General features: G+C 45.2%; 1 protein-coding gene across 20 annotated transcripts in view; it reads right to left on the reverse strand.

Moving 5' to 3' along the window:
- Nucleotides 1–20,597, reverse strand: part of plecb (plectin b) — a 148,742-nt gene that overhangs the window by 70,324 nt on the left and 57,821 nt on the right. For 8 of the 20 annotated variants that reach the window (XM_042107807.1, XM_042107804.1, XM_042107806.1 and 5 more), the window contains exon 1: nt 3,435–6,433. The exons of 11 other annotated variants lie outside the window; for them this stretch is intronic. In XM_042107807.1, the coding sequence (XP_041963741.1) occupies nt 3,435–6,039 (2,605 nt within the window). In that variant the 5' untranslated portion in view covers nt 6,040–6,433. Of the gene's footprint in view, nt 1–3,434; nt 6,434–20,597 lie in introns of those variants that run through there. One more of the 20 variants, XM_042107826.1, reaches the window with a different exon arrangement.

A 20,597-nucleotide genomic window follows, 5' to 3' on the forward strand; every position in this document is an offset into this window, starting at 1 on the left:
GATTAAAATCTAATAAGAGAAAGCCTCTCTCACCACAAGACATCACATGGCTGTGTGGTTCCATCACGCGAGTCTATGCCCTGAATGCTTGCCATGCAGAGTGACATTCATACAAGCATTTCAATACCCACACAACTGCTGGGGACCTGGGGTCCTCCAAAGGGCTGGAGGCTGGAGGCAGCCTGTCTGAAGCATGAATTCACGACAGAGAGCATGTGCTCCGCTATACATCTCCACTTGGACTCTCAAGGCTCTCCTCTACTACTGTACACTGAGTCCTCCAAAGAGACTGACTGACCAGCCTGCACTCATTATGCTGCAGTGAGAACTATAATCAAAACTGGTTCCAGCAGCTTTTCTGTCTCCCAAGCCAAAGCCAGAGGCACGCACTGGCAGGCAAAATGAAAAGACACTCACAAGGCTAGCAAAATGAAAAGAGGAAGAGAGAGAAAGAGAGAGAGAGAGAGGTGAGAGAGAGAGAGAGAGAGAGAGAGAGAGAGAAGGGGAATGTCCAAAGGCCAGAAAATCCTGCTATTGTTTATCACTTTGAACATTGACAAAATGAACATCCTCTAACCACCTTACTAATGTTCATGGCTACCAATTGCCCCCACAATCTACACTGTAACTGCAACAATGTGTTTATGACATCAACCCTGGGTGAAAATGGCATATCAGTTCCGGGTAAAGGATTTCTATCACAACCATCTGAGTGGGTTTGTTTAAGGCGTCCACCTGTTTACCACACGATTCCCACGGGCGATGGGCACGAGCTGTGACACGAGGGGTCGGCATGCTCTTGCTCGCACACCAACACCTGGGCCCAGATTTCTGGTGTCGCTTTCACAGAACTCACGGGTGTGAAGGCACAACAAAAGCTATAGATAGTGTGTGTGTGTGTGTGTGTGTGTGTGTGTGTGTGTGTGTCAGAGAGAACTGAAGTCTCTTCTTACACTCATAATAAGCTTTGGCTTTCTTGAGCCGGGTCCAAGGAGTGAGTCATGCACAGCACCACAATCATATGCCAAGAGAGGAGTGCAGGGACACTGAGGCACCAGTGGTCTGGTATTGAATTAGGCGAAACATGGGGGAATGAGTGGAGAGAACGAGAGAGAACTAAATGGCACGACCAACGTAGGAAAGATGGCGCGGCACGATGACCCCATTGGTATGAGGCTGCGGGGGCGTTTCTTCAAGAGCCGCCCTGTGACACCACACATCACACATACACAAATACATGCCTTTGGATTACTAGGGGTATAACACACTTTGATGTTGTGTTGTTCCTAAGGTATCGCATTACAGCTTGGCCCACATGGGTGTAGCTTTGAACTAGATATTACTCACTACCATTTACACATAATCATAGCCATTTCTCATTTGAGTGTTTGAAAGGTAATTACTGTGTTCCCAGTCATAAATTATGTGCAAGAATATGTGATTGTTTTATTGGACAAAATTATATAACACTCAGTTCAATTGTGTTTGAAAAAACACAAAATAGACAAAAATCTCTTAGCTTGCTACCCAAATGAACATTCCTGTCTGTTTCTGCTAAGACCTCTTACACCCAGCAGCTTTGAGGAGCAGACTTTACCTCACAGAGTCTGGGCGTCTGAATATTACTGTGCAGGAGGGGGCGCCAGGGAGTTGGCTTTGAGCACAGCCTGGAGTGAGTGCACAAAAGGTAGTCACTGGACCAAAGCTGAAGGTTGATCTCTTTGATCTCTTTTGTAAAGTTACGGAACAAATAATGGCCACTACAGAATAACCCACAGAATAAAAAGGCTCATCTTTGTTACAGAACTCCCAAGAATGACTCGTCTCCTCTGAGGGAAAAAAAACTATTACAACCTGTGAAATCAACAGACACTCCCTGTAAACGCTGCCAAATCCAGACACACCCAGAGAACTGCGAGCCAAACATCACCTCTGTCTGACAGCCTGAAAACAACACACATGGGGCCTGCTCTGCCACTATTCAAACAAGATGCAAAATTGCATTTCAACCGTCTGACATTCAGAAACTTGACAAATGCTGCATACAGACCTCCAGAATCTCCACATGAAATGCATGTGTCAGAGAGCACATGATTTTTTGAAAATGAAAACACCATGGAATGGGATGGGATGCGTGAATGTTTTTGCTCTCTCTGAAGCCAAACACAGCAGAGGAGACTGCTGCCAAAACACATTCCGGAGTGTTCCATTGCTCAATCTGGTACAAAAGCGAAGGCAGGCACAGGGTATGAATTAGCGTGGGTGAGTGTGTGAGGGAGTGTGTGTGTGTGTGTGAGTGGGGGTGTGATTGCCCTTATCTTTGGCATGCTCCATTGCATAATCTCTGCAGCCACACGAGCAACGCTTTCAAGTGGACCTCGGAGATGAACACCAGAAACCCGAAACCACAGAGCGGAGGGAAAAATCCTGCATGCTTCCTGTTTTAAACACAGATTCTAGAAAAATACAATGAAATGGGGCCCTTTCTCCACTGCCTGGTTCATTTTCTCATTTCCTCTTGCCATTTGACTCCTCTCCTGAGAGAGTGACAGGAGATGAACCTCGATTGGGGCCACCACCCATCTGACTGACAGGCTCAATCATCTCAGGCGTCACCACACATTGTGACCAGAGCCCGATGGTAAACGGCATTGATTTCCACAGAGCTGGAATTCCCCCCACACCGTTGTTTTGGAAATGTGAAATCATGCTGTAAATCTTAAGGAGTTACAAGTCTGTCAGATATGTGCAGTGGTGCGTCTGCTATGCTCTGCTTCTCACTCTTGACTCGATTAAGAGCTTTCAGGGAGTGGCTGTGGTGGGAATCGAAGCCAATTTGCAAATTTTTAGTGAAACACACTTGTGGGCTGTTTTATATTCACGCCTAAATAGTTTGAACCTGACTAACAGGGATGACTGTTTCAGAAAAGTTCCATGCAAAATGATGGGATTTGCAGGCAGTCGGTGGATGACTAACTGACTGCTTTCTCACAAGTTCACAGCAAAACATTTCAATTACATGTTTGTGCTGCTATGGGCTTGGCTCACTATGGTCAAAGAGCTCTAAAGACGAAGACAAAGAACTCTAAAGAGCATTTAAAACTTAGAGACAACTTACAGACAACAGACAGACAGCATCAAAATCCCCTAACAAGTTTGTTTGTTTTAAATACAAACAAGATGAGCCATTTGCTTCTGTTTCTGTTCTGCACTTGTGAAAACACGTGGTCACTAACCATAACACACCAAATGGCAACTCCATAACGGGCAGTGCACCATTCACCTTGACACTCCCCCCCTGAGCAAACACTCCCAGAAATGGCCCTAGCAACGGCTTCAGTGACATCACAGGTGCAGGACGGGAAGAGGAGAAGGGAGGAAAGAGAGAGAATAAAAGAGAGGAGAGAGGAAACGGAACTGGAACATTCTCAAACCTTCCTGGAAGTTCGGAAAGGTCTTCTCCTCTGGCTCGTCCAGGGAATGGTCCCATTCGTCTGGAGAACCAGCCCGCTGTTCAGCCATGGCCCCACCGGCCAGCAAGGCTCTCTCCAGGGCCAGCTGCTCCAAGACATCATAGTCCAGGTCATCGCTCTCGGCTACGGGGGCCGACGGCACAGGCGGTGACCCTGGCGCTGTCGGGCTGCCAATCTGCTGCACCTCGATCACCTCCTCCACAACAACTATCTTCTTTCTCATGGTGCCGTCGGTGTCGACGCCTGCGTCTGTCTCTGCCTCGACTTTACGCTTCTCTGCTTCGGGGATCTCTCCCTCTGGCTGTGGTTCAGCAGCAGCAGCAGATGGGAGCTCGCTGGCGGCGATGACAGGCGGTGGTGGCGCTGACTGCAGATCCTTGCCCTGCTCGGAGGCCTGGGTACTGGAGAGCCTTTCCTCCCTCTCTCCTCTCTCAGGCTCTGCTGTAGCAGCAGCGGCAGCGAGAGCGGCTGTGTGTTGTGCAACACTGGGAGGCTCCCCCTGCTCGTTGCGGGGGCTGGTCTTGTGAGCTGAGCCTGTTGCTGTTGTTGCTGCTGACGCTAGAGCTGCTGCGGGTGCTTCCCTCACAGAGGAGGATGTTTCCGCTCTCAGGACCTCCCGCTCGATTTTTTCTGCCCCATTCGTGGCTAGCTCCACCTCCCCTTTGTCTGCCGGGGCTTCGGTCTGCACAGCTGCTGCCGGACAGATTTCCTCAGGGCACATTCCTTCTGAAGGTATCTGCGGAGGGTCATTTGTCATTGTCGAACCTCGAGCTTTAGAAGACTCGTTTTTCATGGTGGTCACAATCTCCACCTTTGTTACCTTTTGCTCCACCACTACAGGTGGAGGAGTTGGGAGTGTCTCCTCAACAGAAGGAGCCGTTTGTTTTTGCTTTTTCTTTTTTGATTTCGAAACCTTTGGAGTAACATCACTCACAGCCTCAGCCTCGGGGGGAATATCGGCTGGTTTTGGTGGAGGTGGTGATAATTGAACGGGAGACGCTTCAGACTTGGCAGTCTCCTCGTGTTTCTTCAATTCAACTTTAACACTCTTCTCTTCCACTGTTATTTTTTCAACACACACAGTGGGTGGTCCTGCCTTTTTAGCGGCATATGACGCAAAGGCATCTTCTGTCACTTTCACTTCTAGCATGGCCTCTGCCTGCTGAGAGATTGCAGGTGTTATGGCAGCCTCCAGGGAAGATAGTCCCTTTGGCCCCTGCATGTCAAGACCAGCGCTAACCTCTTTGACCTCTGCCTTCTGCTGGACAGACACTTCTGCCTGGGGCTTGGCCAATTCTACAGGAATTTGTTGGCCAATGCTGTTTTGCTGAACAGGTTTTTGCGTTATCTTCACCTCTGTTTTCTTTTTAATGCTGTCTTTAGTTTCCTTTTTCGATGCCACTACATCAGTCTTCACAGCTGCTGGGGCTGCTACATTGACCACTGCCTCTGTTGATACTTTAGGGGGATCTTCTTTAGACTTGGCATCAGCAGTCTTCACTTTGAAGTCTTGTCGTTCAACCTTCACCAACACCTCTTCGGCTGGTTTAGTTGTCTTGGGTTCCTTTGCCTTGGATTCTGTGCTTTTCTTCTGCTTCTCCACCTTAGCAGAAGATTCCACCTGAGTGACTGCGGCTTGGTCTGGTTTGTTGCTGGCCGTTTGGGTGAGTTTAGCTGTTCCCTGGGGTACTGGGGCAGGCACTTCTCTTTTGGACACCCCTAATCCAACTGCTGCAGCTGTAACTGCGGCTGCGGTGGCAATTTGTGCTTGATTGGAGGAAGTCATATCAGAGAGGGCTATTGTGCTTTTGGTAGCCTGAGTGTTACCTCTGTGGTTTCCAGACACAACCTTCTCCTGCACTGTAAACACTGAAGTCGATTTGGTACTAACAGCATCCGTCAAAGGCCTCTCGGAGGCGGTCTCCATGGTGACCCTTTTCCCATAGCCCTGTTCCACCACACGCTCAGGTTCTGGGCGAAAAGCCCGTCCATTTCTCATAGGAGGCTGAGCTTGGTTCCCGGAATTCCATGATGCATTGGGCTTCTCTTGTTCCATAGCTATTGGGCGGCCTCGGAACCGAGGGGTTCTGTCAGCTGGCATCCCTTCTTCTGCGACTCCTCCCATCCTCTTGTGCCGGTATCCTTGGCGCTCCATCAGACCTTCCTGGCTTTCCATTCCGGGCTTGGGAACGTAAGACGTTGGACCCTCCACTGACTGGACCCGGGCAGCACGTTGGGCAAGGGCCAGGGTGGCAGCTGGCCGACGTACCCTCTGGAGAGGAGTTGGCACGATCTCGGCGGGCAGGTGCAGGTATTCCCGCAGGTAAACAATGCCCTCGTTGGTGAGATACCAGTAGAAGTGCCTCCACGCAAAAGTCTCCCTCACGTACCCCCGAGACTTCAGCGAGCCCATGGCGCGGATCACCTGCAGATTCTTCACCCCAGGGACATCGGGGTGCTTGGTTTGTGGGCGCTTGTCTTTCTTGGCCACCATGACGCCATCCCGAAAAAGCAGCTCGTAGATCGCCCTCAGGTCAGCGAGGGGCATCACCATTCCAGCCACCATTGTTGCTCCTCTGTCTGTGTGCCTCAAACAAGACTGACTGACTGACTAACTATGGCAAAAACCGTGCGCACAAACACACACACACACCGCCCGCGCGCACACAACTGCCAAAAGGGAGAATTAATTAAATAATGACCTCACTCTTTCTGTCTGCTAGAGAGTCCAGTGGCAGAGCCGGCTGCCACGTGCTTCCTATGCAATAAAAAGAATGTATGAGTGTCTGCTCTGTTCTGTCCTGTCCTGTCGTCTTCCTCTGTCCTCTTCTCTTTGAGTGTCCTTTTTTCCAAGGGCGGGAAAAATGTCGCTTCACTCTCTTCTGAAAAACTTCCTTGAGGGAAGAGCGAAGTCAAATAAACTCCAGAGACTCGAGTCGAGTTCTCTCCTTCTCTCAGCCTTCCTTGGAAGTGAACACAGTCCGGGGTAGCAGAACAGCAGTGACAGCCGGGGGAGGTGGTGAGAGAGAGCGAGTGAGGGAGGGAGGGAGGGAGAGAAGGGGGGAGGAGAGAGAGAGAATAAGGCAGAGAAAAAGAGAGGGAGCAAGAGAGTGAGACAGAGAGAGAGAGAGAGAGAGAGAGAGAGAGAGCACACAGCCCCTCCTACCTTTCCTCAGCACTAAAAAAAAAAAAAAATGTTGCCCGAAATAAAATCTGAGCAGGATGACGAGAACGTGGTCGGCAAGAATGAATGAAGCTAATGAAGTAAGAACAAGTGACGTACTAAAAATAAAAGAGAGATGAAAAGAGGCCGCGAAAAGCAAAAAGCTAAGTGAGAAGCACAACTCTGAAGAGCTCCAGCACATGCAACTCACTAACTCCTGCTGGAGACGCCTACCCCACACTAAGGCAACATGCGTAACACACCCCTCAGTGTGTGTGTGTGTGTGTGTGTGTGTGTGTGTGTGTCTTTCATTCAGTGGCACTGGAAGAGAGAGTAGGTTGGGCTACGGGAAGATTAGGTATGAAGAAAAAGGAGACACCCTTTTCACATACCACCCTACTGTACATGTGAAACACACCACCAGTCATTCCCTCCCCTCCCAGAGTAAACTTTCTTTACACACTACATATCGAGTGACAGGCGTGCCTCTTGCCCTGCAGACACACAGAGGATATGCTGAGAGTTGTCGCAGCGCAATCAAAGCTAGGGCTGTATAAAATACAATTCCAAGACACTAAACCAAAATCATTCTGTGTGCACATGTGCATGTGTGTGTGTGTGTGCGCGCATGTGTGTGTGTGTGAGTGTGTGTGTATGTGTGTGTATGTGTGTGTGTGTGTATGTCGTATGATGGGAATGAGGTAATATAGCTAGGTAAATAATATACCAGAATGGTTACAAAAGAATGATTACTCAGGCAAAAAAACTTTTTCAACCAGACAGTGATAAACTGCCTCTGTACACATTGCCCTAGTCCTGCCGTTGGTATGTTAATAACTACATGAGCAGAAACGACTAATAATATACTAGACAAACCTTTTACTCTTCAACACACACACATATACATACTGTACACACGCACACACACACACACACACACACACACACACACACACACACACACACACACACACACACACACACACACACACACACACACACACTTGGGTCACTTTCAGGACCTACTATTATGTTTAACTGCACTAAAAGAGTAGGTTAGCAATGTGACAGCAACTGCATGTGGTCATCAGGTATGAACATATTCAATGTATGCACCACAGAGAGAGAGACAAGGAACAGGGAAATAGAAGGGTTGTGGTGGGAATACTCTGAAATGACACCCATAAATGTTTGGCTGAAGTGCTTTATTTAAATGACGCAACAGGCTGAAAGCTCCCCTGCTCTCGAAGTAGACTCCTTTATGGGCTTGTGGTCTTGATATAGACTCTGAACTCAAATTGCCTCTGAGGGAGTTCGCTATATAAAGACCTGTACATTACCCCTAACCTTTCCTAGCAACCAGGAACATGATATCAGATTTCTAATGGCCTTATCATTTCTCGTCTTCCAGCATCTGTCTCTCTCTCTCATCTTCTGTCTATTGGTAAGTGAGAGAGAGGAAGGAGAGAGAAGAGAGAAGAGGGGGGAAAGAGAGAGAGAGAGAGGGAGGGAATGGGTGACTAAAGATTGTGTGGTTTTAACAGAGTGATCATGGGAACAGTGAAGGCAACATCCATACTATTTGCAAAAATCACGTTGTACTTGCAGAAAAAAAAAAACCAGACACACGCTTCCCTTTTTCCTGTTTACTGTTTAATCACCATGGTGACAGCCATACAGAGCGGCCAGCTCCAAGAAAGCCAAATATCCTCTTCCAGAAATGTCTCGTACCATAAATATGTGCACAAGACAGCTGCTACGGACACAGTGTCACATCTCAACAGCTGTACACTTCATCAAACTATGCTGAAGTACAGCACCTGAGGCCGTCAAATACATACTCAACACCACTATAAAATGCACAACCCGCACAACTTTTACCACAACCGTACACAGTGGAGTCCTTGTACAGTTATGCAATTGGCAGTGTTCATTTAACAATTTTGCCCAATTAAAAAAAGCTGCAGCAAGTAGCCGCCTACATGGTAAGGTAATTACAGTCTTTATTGCCCATTCAGCAACAATATGCTTGTTACCTTCTCAGTGGCACTGCAGTTATAACCGTGCCAGACGTTTACATAAGCATGTAATTAACTGGGCTTGCTATGGGCAAGTACGCATTGTTTTAACACTGATAACTTCATGAGGGTGCATGTGTGTGATCACGTATGTGTGGACATGCTCCTGCATATGTGTGTTTCAGACCAACAGCAACATTATGTCAATATCAGACCCATGAGCATGAAAGCAAAGGGGGGAATACAGGAAGTATATATAACATCCACCACTCTCTCTTAGTAAACTAGAACTGCGAGAGGCAGTGTGACCTGTGAACCCGACAAGCCCATACAGAGCACAAAGTGAGCCATTTCTCAAGAACATCCATCACCAGCTCACCTCCCACTCCCACCACAGGAATTCAGCGGGAGATCTCCATTCGATAAAGAAATCAGACCATCTTACCATGCTGTGATTGATGTATTACACACCAGGTACTGTTCTTAAGGAAGGAGGTGTTAAAGGTGTGCCATGACTAATGATTGTTTTGAAATTATCAACTTTGGTGGGGGTGGGATGAAGATAACTTACAAAGCTTTCTTTATCTACATTTTCCAGCCAAAGGCTACTCTTATCAGTTCCTGTTAAACTATATCCTAATCAATAAACAAACAAGTCATGTTAGAGCTATATATATGGTATATACTACATAGGCTAGATGTCTAAGGTCAAGTAAAATTAAGCCAGGTTTATTTATAAAGCACTTTAAAAACAACACCAGTTGACCAAAGTGCTTGTCAATTGAAAGTTCGGAAACCTGATTTCAAACGCTAGTACCTGTAGACGATCGGAAAGATAACAGAGATAGCACACAAGAATAGGGGGAGCAGTAAGACCTGTAATAATAACAAAACAGAAATTCAAATGAATGTAATTAAAATGAAAAAAGAAAAGATGAGATAATTATAACAATAATAAAAAAATGTTATACAAAGAAATTAAGACATTCTATATACTCACTGCATTTCAAAACCAAAACACTTTATTCACAACAAACAAGTACAAAGAGATCAGATTTACAATATTTGGCTCTATTCAAACAACTTCCTGAAACTCAGACCACCTCTTCACACCAGCCTCTCACTGTCCTGACAACCTCCCAGAAGTCACCCAGAAATAGTCATGTGATGCTTCAGTGCCCGTGTCTTCCTGCCCAGTCTTAGTAGTGGTCATTGAGCTAAATTTGCATCAACATGCCCTATGGCCCCTTAACCACGGATTTTCCAAAATTGTCCTCTGTCAGGATTTCACGCACTGATTGCAAACAGAGCAGTCATGGTTGTTCCGTTAGCCAGGGGAGTGCACCAAATGTCTTCCTTTACCACTTTCTCTTAGCCTTGTGGTTGCCAATGGGAAACTCTGAAGGAAGAACATAAATAGTAATATATAATATATAGTAAATAGTCTATATATTTTTCGGAAGTTGGCAAAATGAGAAGTGTTGGACTCGAGAAAGATTGGGAAGTGATTGGGTGATTGGGACCGCAAAACTAAAACAAATGATTCTAAGAGATTAAAATTGTACTCAGTGCACACCTAGCCTACACATACACAGAGATTAAGAGAGAGAGCGAAGTAGACAGATAATTAAATCAAGGCCTTTCTAGACAGTGTTCAGATCTCATCTCTGGCCAGTCTATTCCAGTAAAGTGTGCCAGAGAGCCAAGAGTGCCCAGAATAGAGCTGTCAGCAGCCACCCCAGGAGTCGATGGCATCAGGCCCACTGTAAAGAGTCTGCAAGGACTCAAGGGAGGGCAGGGGGGCATGTATCACTTAGGACACGTGCCACCCAAATCTCAAAGCAGGCTCATACAGTAGGCTATGCACCAATGACGACACCACTTAAGTGTCTTTTCATGTTAAATGTTAGAGTATATACTTTTATCATGTGAACTGTTCCAAAGTCTGTTTTTTTTTTTTATTTATTAAATCTATTCTCTGCAGCAGAGCAAACTTTAATGGATTGCTAACTTGGAGTCAACCACACAGTTTAACTAAGAAAGGGAAACAAAAAAACGTATGTGTCCAATAAAATGTTCTAGCACACGAAATATGGCCCCAATGAGTCTGTCTCTTTGATTGAAATGCACTGACGCTGTGGCGGCTTCAACAAAATGATACTGCATTAGAAGTAAAACTTGCTAGAGCAGACGTGACGTTGCTTGAGCTAATCTGCATGAGTTATGTTCCTCTCCCTAGACACAGTAAGGATGTTCTTGAGTTCTTGCTGGATCAAAAAGTAGCTGGAGGGTATAGATGCCTGTTGCATAATTGAAACAGAATGGAGCATCAAGCACACTCTTGGAATTCTCTGAGCATAGCAAAACATGTTGCCAGCAAATACATAAGGTAGCTATTTGCCTTGTTACATTCATTACTTGTAAGTTGATTTTCACAACACTGCTTTTGTTTCGCTGTATTGTATGTACCACAGTGGGGTAGAATAACTTTTTTTTTTTTTACATTTCTGCTTTGCGTAACATTTCTTTTCATCTAATATTTCCTGAGGTAAAAATGTACTGTCATAGTGCCATTGTCAACATTTCAAAGACATTTCACATTTGCATGACTTCTGGGCACATTATGCAAACTCAGGTTTAAATGTAAATGGTTCTGTTTTATTCTTTGACCACTGACCATGGCTATATCAAACTGAAAGGATCATGCATACAATTGGTACAAGCTAAACTAAGAGGACTAAAACTGTAAACAGGTCACACAGGGTTGGGCAGCGCCTAGAATGAGTCAATTCGAACGCGGCTCGAGGCCAACGTAAACTATGTAGAACACTTTAAAATGCAAAATGCAGTCCCATCCATCTCTTTAGAATTGCGTTTATGTGCTGTGCAGTAGAGATCTGCCTTGGCCTCCTTTGACCCCTCTCAATTGGGACAGTTCTTCGTCTGTCCCCTCCAGGGAAATTGCTGACACCCGTCTCCCCACTCACCTCCCTCTCCCCCCCTCCCTGATCTCTCTGGACAGAGGGCAACAGCCGGCCGGTGGTCTGTCTGGTCGCACCTGTTTACAGCTCGCAGCCGTCGGCGACTAAGAAAGCAAGCCATGCTCTACAAACTTGGCCTGCCCATCGGAGTCCTCATGGCCAGGATATGAGCCTCCCTGGTTATTAAAATGATAAAAAAGAATAAACAATATGACATGCTTATAGAGTCTCCCACTGAGTATCTTCAAGGTCTATTGTATTGAGGCTAGCACACTGTTGGCTGCAGACTTGAGCTTTGTCAGTGCTTGACAGCTCTCAGTTATACTGCCCCGAATTTTGAACTATTGTTGAACCACGTCTTGTCCAAACTATGACTGATAACCTGACTGAAAGTATTGCAGAAAATGTAGATGTGTGTTTGAAAGGAGAAATTTGTATATTTTAAAAACTGTTTTTAGTCTTACAAGAGACATACTGGTGTGCATCGCATCAAATTACTACCTGCATATTAGATATTTGGCTATGAATGAAGTGGGCTACTAGATGTAAGCCAGTATTTCCCTTCTGTTCCAGGTATACATTTCCCAGGAAAACTGTCTCCTGACGAGCGGCCTCAGCCTATCCAGAAATGCCAGGGAGTGGCTTCACCCATAAAGACCAATCTATTCATAGCAGGGGGACAAAAACTGCATCACATGCACCTTCACTGCATGGTTATTTACGCTTGCCTCACCTGCCATAAGCCCATATTACACAAACACAACACACTAGGCTATGGAAAAGGCTCTGTAAGAGTATTCAGTCTGTGTTGGATTGGACTGGATTGGATTAGATTGGACTGAAGTCTTTATTGTCCACGAGGGAGGAAATCAGCCTTCAACAAGTAGTCAGCACCAATGCATACAAAAGAATAAATACGGACATAAATACAGGCATACACAATCATATGTGTGTATGATATGTGTATGATTGTAACAATCACACAATCATATGTGTATCTACTTGCATTAGTGGCGGGACGACCTCCACACAACTCGTGTCCTCCTCTGGCTACCCCAGGACCCAATTACCACCTCTGCAAATCCTGACTAGGGTACTTTGAAATGCAAGAGCCCCCCCTGACCAGCAGGAGATTATCAGTTGGCTCAGGCTTAGGAATTCATATGGGATGATGCAGCAAGACTGAACGAGGGGCCGAGCAAGGGGGGGGGGGGGGGGGGTCTCTCTGGCACTGCCCGCTGAGCAAGCTAAGGGAGAGGAGGTATGCTCAGTGGGGCGGGTGACGGAGCAGAACTTCCAGCCTCCTCTATGGACAGTATGCCATAGAGGCCCAAAAAGACAAAGAGGACTCTGTGTCGCCACAGGCATGACCGAACAAAAGTCGTGTCCGACGCATTCCTTACATTCACATGAAAAATAAACAAATGTCTTTTTCAGGGTTTGCTCAAGAGGGTGTGAAGACTCTGATGAAGAGGAGTCTTCGAGTTCCAGAGGAAACACAAAGGACAAAAGATTTAGTTAGAAAGGAACTTCCACACACTTCATCCAGCTTCTTACTCTGCCAAAGACAGACCGCTTCCAAGCAGTGGTCAATAAATACTTTAGAATTTGGGCAACTGTGCACCGCTCCCAATTTTAGGGGCCCTGTTGCAGTCCTTGCCTGAAAACACAACATTCAGTCTTTTACGCATTGGTGGTGGTTAGTGAGGCTCCTCTTACTGAAAAGCTCTTTTGGGCGCCTTGAAAAAAGCTTGATAAATTCAATGTGTTGTTGCTGCTGAAAAATCGGTTCAGAAAACATCAACAGCAGTCAGAGCATTTTAAAATCGGCACTGCCAAATCCAAAATGTATGACATGTTGCATAAGGCTTGACAAGAAATCTGCCTCAAATCTGCACTGACGTCAATGGTCAAACACAGAGGGTGGGAGGAGATGGGAAGTAAATGTGCATGGCCATTCTCAGCGCCTCTGAACCCAACATCCACATGGAAAAGTTGTAAAACGTGAGTGGCGCTCGAGGTATACTGTAGCTCACAAGACTCACATTGTGTTCGCTGCCTCGTGAGTCAGAAAGAGAGAGAGAGAGAGCGAGGTGGCTTCTCCTTTTCCAGAGTGGAAAGAAGTACAGAGTCACCGATGCCCCCACCACACACACACACACACACACACACACACACACACACACACACACACACACACACACACACACACACACACACACACACACACACACACACACACACACACACACACACATTTGCCACTCACGTCACCTCTACAGCCCCAACTCAAACAAACACACACTACCACAAGAATGAGAATGAGCAGGAGCACTTCAGGGAGAGTGCTTCAGCACCTCTCTCTCACCACCTCCCACTCTCCCTTCCTTTCACTCTCCCTCTGGTTCTTGGCTGTTGACCCACAAGGTGTCAAAGGTCTGCCCAAAGTTCTGGTGCCCCCTGCAGCCCACTAGCGAGGTGGACGGTGAGAAGATTCCTCCCCCTCCTTCTGAAGGTTGAAGGTGGTGATGGTGAAGGGGGATGAGGGAGAGAGCTGTCACTCAAACAATGATTCAACTTAACAGAGGAGTCTTTCAAGACAGTGGACTGCTACACGTCCTGAAAGTACATGATGCTATTTTCCAATCATATACAAACCTTCAGTTCAGTGGGCACGGTGGTCTTCCTTTGCAGTTTAATATGTTCGAGACGTGCTCGAGTGGCGCAACATTGCATCTCTGAGGTAATGAAAGTCAGGTTTGGAAGCTGCAATGGTACATTGTGTTCGCCAAGCTTAGCGAGAGAGTCAAAGGAAAGAGAGAGAGAGAGAGAGAGAGAGAGAGAGAGAGAGAGAGAGAGAGAGGAGTGGAGTGTACAAAAACGCTTTGTGAGCAGTAAACAGCTCCAGGAGAAGGATCTCATTTGAGGTCAGAGGGGAATTCAAAACAGTCCCCACTCATTCCCCTTCCTCCCTGACGGGAGCCGTATATATGTATTATATATTTATATATATATATATATATATATACACATATACCCAGCTCAGAGGCGGCTGCCAGAGCAGAGGGATCAGTGTGTTAGAGGGGAGGGAATTCCAGCTCCGCTCAGGCTAATTAACCAGAACTCAGAACTGGGCTCTGGTTTCATGGAGTACGGGAGTCTGTTCCTAATCACGCATCCATGATAATGCAACCCCTTTTGCACAGAGCGCGTTGTATGTAGAGGAGAGGCACTGTCTCCCTGAGGGGAGGCGAAAGATCAAAAAAAAATCTCACAAATGTGGCCAAATGGTTAAGAGGCACATCACACACACCCTCTTCCACACACCCACACCTATTAGAAACTACAAAGAAGCATGCCATCACATATATGCAAATACACAAGTATTGCCACACGACTGAGAAGCATGTAGTCAGACATGGTATGTGCAATAAGTGTGCTCTGGCATCAGCCCACTCTTTTCCCATCTTCTATAAAATGTGCCTAACCCTCAGTGCCACTCCCAAAAATGTGTCTTCTTCAGAGGTGGAAAAAGTGCGAAAATGTTGTACTCAAGTAAAAGTACCAATACCTTGATGAAATATTACTCAAGTACAAGTTAAAATACCGATCTGAAAATGTACTCAATTAAAAGTAAAAAGTAGTTCATTTAAAATGTACTTTAAGTAAAAGTTACTTAGTTACTTTTTTTTTGGGGGGGGGGGGGGGGGGGGGGGGTGGGTACCAGAACAAGCAGTTTTACTGACAAAGACTTTCTAATGAGGAGATACAGCACTCAAAAAATCCTCCATAGTAATGCATGGGGTTAGTTTGTAATGCCAATACGGCAGTTGTCTACACATCATATGTCTACACATATCACAACCCTTCCGCGGCAAAACGTTGACATGTGAATACATTGAGCCAATCATGTGGTGTGTTGTAAAATACATTGAGCCAATCATTTAGTGTGCTGTGAAGACATCGTGCCAATCATCTGTTGTGATCTCGCTGCTGGAGCAAGATTGGTGTCGTGAAGCCTTACGCACACGCATTTCTGCTGAAATAGATGCACGATAAGTGCCCAAAAAGTGTTGCAAAATGGCCGCCGAGTGGAGGTACTTGCAGGAAAAGGACGTTGAGAAATGTAGATCTATGTGAAAAATCACCGCAGTTCTCCTTTAAGTTTGAGCAGTAGTTGATTTTCAAAGTTAGTTGCACTCATCCTTGGGTCGCTTTGCAGTGAACAGTAATCCAGCACAACTGAAAAGCCCCTCACAGGCAGCTGAGGCAGGCAGGCCAATATTGAGTTGCAGAGAGTTTTTTTTATATTTGGAAACGAGCAGAAGGTTCAGCAGATTAAAGGGCGTCGTACTGGGGGGGAAAGTGGGAAGTATAGGGCCCCAATGGAGGAGAGGGCCCTATAGTGGAATACAGGGGGCACAACATTTTCACCAGGCATTAGTAATAACTCAGGTAATCCACACATAAAAAATCCAAACAACTCCATAAGTAGAGTCATGTAATGAAGTGGAATAACACAGGGGAAAAGTATTGAACACGCTAAGAAAAAGCACTAAGGCAAGGAAAGGGAAGGGACAAGCTGGAATCTCTATAGAGAGTAGTTATCCTTTCTATCTGTGCAAATTAATATAAGCTTGGTTAGTAGCGTACATATTGATGGGCTATAAAAAGGTTTTTCATTACCAAGGTGTCAAACAAGAAACATTTCATGATGGATAAAAGCAAAAAGCTCTCCCAAGACCTTTGCAACCTTATTGTTGCAAAACATATCAATTAAACTGGTTACAGATGCATTTCAAAACATCAAAATCTTCCAGTAAGCAGCATGGGAGCCATTATCTGCAAGTGGAAGAAACATCACTGCATCATCAACCGGCCATGCACAGGATCTCCTCGCAATATTTCTGACCAGGGAGTCAGAAGGATAGTCAATTCCAAGAGCCAAGGACCACTCGGAGAAAGCTCCAGAAAGACTTGAAGGCAGCCAATTCAATTAAATAGTTCTGGAAGTAACTAAAGATCAGGATTCACAAGAGGGACCCCTGGAATCTGTTTAGAACAATGGGCCAAAATCACACCTGATACTGCGACTAATACGTTTTGTCATACAGGAAATGTCTTGAAGCTGTCTTTACAAACAAAGGCTTTTTTAACAAAGTATTGAAGAAATTTCAGTAGGCACGTTCAATACTTTTTTCCTGTGTCATTCCACTTTAATACACAAAACTCTTATGTTTGGATTTTTATATGTGTGTTAATATAATGTATGGTGAAAATTTCGAATAGATTCACTGGAAGTTTAGGCTAATTACTGAAAAAAAATTAAGCGTTCAATACTTATTTCCACCATATATTTATTTTACCTGAATATTTTAACTTCCAAATGAAATGTCAAAATGAATGTCAGACGAAATTTAAAATTTGACTGACTGGATTTTGTATACAAAACATAGCGAAAACTGTGTAAGGTCACTCTCACTCTCCCTTGCTAAAGAGCTAAATGGTTTAGTCCGCCTGCACGATTCATAAGGTAGTCTATCTTTTGTTTATTTAGTTGAGCATCACTAGTAGTGGACCGCTAATTGTTTTGCTGCTGGTGCAATGTCTTTCTCCAAGAAAGCCAAGTCAGGTTACTAAAAACAAAGGCCAAAACAGGAAAAAGAGAGACATCAAAATGAGGGGAAACAACTGCTAATAAACTTCTTTCCAAAGAAAGGTGAGCACAAACGTCAAAACACGAAATCCCATGGTGTTTGCTTAAATATCTCCGCAATCATTAGTGCTAAAACGAACTGAGACAACCGATTGGAATAGCGGAAAATACACTTTCATAGGTTAGGCTAATCTGATGCATCTCGTGATCCAGCTCCATCTTCATCACTTTCAGAAAGACTGCATGGCGCCAGCTTGATTCATGTCCTGTTGTAGGCTACATGCTGATCATTATCACTAGGCTAGTGGTTTAGGGCGCAATTTTTTTCTCTCCCTTTCCGTTTTCGTTAGTCTTAACCTTTTTTTTTTACTCAAGTAATGGATGGGATTTTTGATGTAGCAAAGTACAATACTTCACTCAAAATGTAATCAAGTAAAATTTAAAACGATTTTATAAACTACTTAAAAAATAAGAAATACACAGAAAAACTACTCAATACAGTAACGTGAGTAAATGTATTTCGTTACTTTCCACCTCTGGTCTTCTTCCACCAGCACCACCCCCACCCCCCCACACACACCTTTTCTTTCCCTTCCTACCTTTCTTGTCGCTACGCCAGAAGCGGTCCCCCAGCACGTCTCCCATGTCCGGGGAAACATGCCCTGTTGCGGCTACCGGTGCTGCTCCTGTGCTCGAGGCCATGTCTGCGCCTGACCGCTCTCTCTTTCACCGGCCAAGGCCTGGTGGACAATACCGACATCCCTTTCGCGTCCATCTGAAACCTATCACCCCCCGAAAGCAGTGTGGAAAATGGGGCTGACGGAAGTGGAATGGCCTCTGTGTGTGTGTGTGTGTGTGAGTGTGTGTGTGTGTGTGTGTGTGTGTGTGTGTGTGTGTGTGTGTATGTGTGTGTGTGTGTGTGTGTGTGTGAGTGTGTGTGTGTGTGTGTGTGTCTGTGTGTGTGTGAGAGAGAGAGAGAGAGAGAGAGTGTGGGAGGGGGGGGTTGTTAAAGGATGGAACAACAGCTTCTTTTCATCCTCTGCCTGCAAACACAGCGGCATCAGCTCCATAAATCTCAGAGGGCCCACATATTCCCCCCCTGCCCCCTGCCTCCCCCCATCTCCGCCTTGTTCCCACCACCAGCACCCCTGGGCCATGCATCCTCCAGGCCCCGCCGCATTGTTCCAGGAGCACTAACTCAGATACAAACACTGGACGTCTTGTCCAGCGGCCACAACAGATTTAGGCCACCGTGATTAAGACAGAGTGAGCACATTGCCATGGCGTGAAATGGAGGTCCAAAGAAATGCTGGAAAAAAAAAAAACACTAGGTGCAACTGCCGAGCTGCTGTTATTTATTCCACTTAACAAGAAACAGGACCTCATACAGCTGTAGTTTGTAGCTCCTTTTGTTATTTATTTACAAAATCAATTATTTGTTATCCACTATCAAGTAACTGATTTCTTATCATCGGAGCATCTCATCGATTACCTGTTTGAGTGATTGTAGGAGTGCGCTCTCTATATGAAAGGTGTGTGGTATGAGGTGATTGTAGGAGTGCGCTCTCTATATGAGAGGAGTGTGGTATGAAGGGGTCCCAAAAAAGGTCTCGAGAGCCATTCAACTTTGTGGAAGCTAATGTCTCCACTTGTCTGACACAATGTTGTCTGGCTCATGATGCCTTCCCCATAGTAACCAAATGAGAGCATTTAGCTCTGATGGATCTGCTCTAAGGTTTGTGTTTTCTGTTTTTTTGTCTGTGTGTGTGTGTGTGTGTGTGTGTGTGTGTGTGTGTGTGTGTGTGTGTGTGTGTGTGTGTGAGATAGTTGGCAAATGCATTAGCACTGTCAGTGAAGACTCCTTTTTCTAAGGCAACTACAATAACCCTTTAACGTGATTGGAGTAATGAACTCCGACTGGCCTGAATCTCCAGTTGACCCCTCTAATGAAATACACTCTTGAAAATCACATGGTAGGCCTTCAGCTTACTTGCTTGCTTAATCATCACACTATCTGCACAGTGTGATCACTAGCTGACCATTTTGTCAAGTCATTGGGACCCAAACATACTAATTTGTGTTTAGGGCGATCTCCCTTTGATGTCTAGCTCTAAAGCTTATAATACACAGGGTGGCATTTTGATCAGTGTTCAGTGCGTCTGAGAATGTTTTGTTCAGGCACTTTGCCATTGATATTGGCAAACATCTTTTTTCCCTCTCTGGAGAACTTAAATCATCAACAGGCTACCTGTCATGATCATCCTATCAAAACGTTGCTCAATTAGTCAGGGCATGTGTTGTATCATCATGACAAATAGTGTCTCACCGATAAAAAGAGCCAAAAAAATGTACAAACCCCAAACTCTGCAACAGGTGGCTGTTTGTACGATTCACACTTGAAATACACACGGGGTGACATGTCTAACGAACTGCAGCCCAAGCAGTTTTCAGCAAAAATGAGAAACAGCATATCTATGCCATGTCATGCCTTGTTGATATCGTATGCCAGGACAAACCGATGCCCCCAAACCGCCCCAGGGGATGGTCCATAGAAGGAGCGACAGGTGAAAGGTTAGAACTTCCAAGAGATTTTAAAAGTGAATTGTGAAAGGGCATGATGAACAACAGAGTAAACTCACCTTCAAATATCAGGATCCTGTCACAAATGTTCAGTCAATGGTGACAAATGGATTGTACTGTAAATTTCCAACAAATAGCATTTTTTTAAGCAATTACAATGTTTTTTGGTATATCCAGTTTTTAATATATTTTTTTCCTTATGCATGCTTCCTGCCAGGACTTTTACGGGCTTTTCCCAAATCACGGAAGTAACGTCGACGCAGCGGTTAAGTAGCAGATAATAGCATCCATCAGGCAAGTGTTATTTAAATAAACTCCTGGTGTACTTACAAACTTTTCAATGCCTCGTTTTATGAGTAAAGAACATAGTTGTACTACTGTAGAAGTTTCGTACCATTCAGGGCATTATTAGTGGGGTAATTTACGAGATAAAAGTTGGTTCCATTACGCCTGCAGAAAGTCATTCGTTTCTGACAGGGCTACTCGACCAGGGTTCGACCAAGGGAAAACAGGTTCTGGGAGGGTGTTTGGCTCGGGGTCATGGTGCAAAGGACCCTAGGGTGAAGTTACTCCGAACCATTGCTTTTAAAAGGCAACTAAAAACTGTTCATGCAATCAAAGTCAATAAATAACAAATAATGCATTGATTTAACGTCATCTGATGCTATTATTAGTCAATTGTCAATTATTCATTCATACAAAATTAAATGGATCTCCCTAAGCAGA

The sequence above is a fragment of the Alosa sapidissima genome, chromosome 10 (genome assembly GCF_018492685.1).
Source record: "Alosa sapidissima isolate fAloSap1 chromosome 10, fAloSap1.pri, whole genome shotgun sequence".
Lineage (NCBI taxonomy): Eukaryota > Metazoa > Chordata > Actinopteri > Clupeiformes > Clupeidae > Alosa > Alosa sapidissima.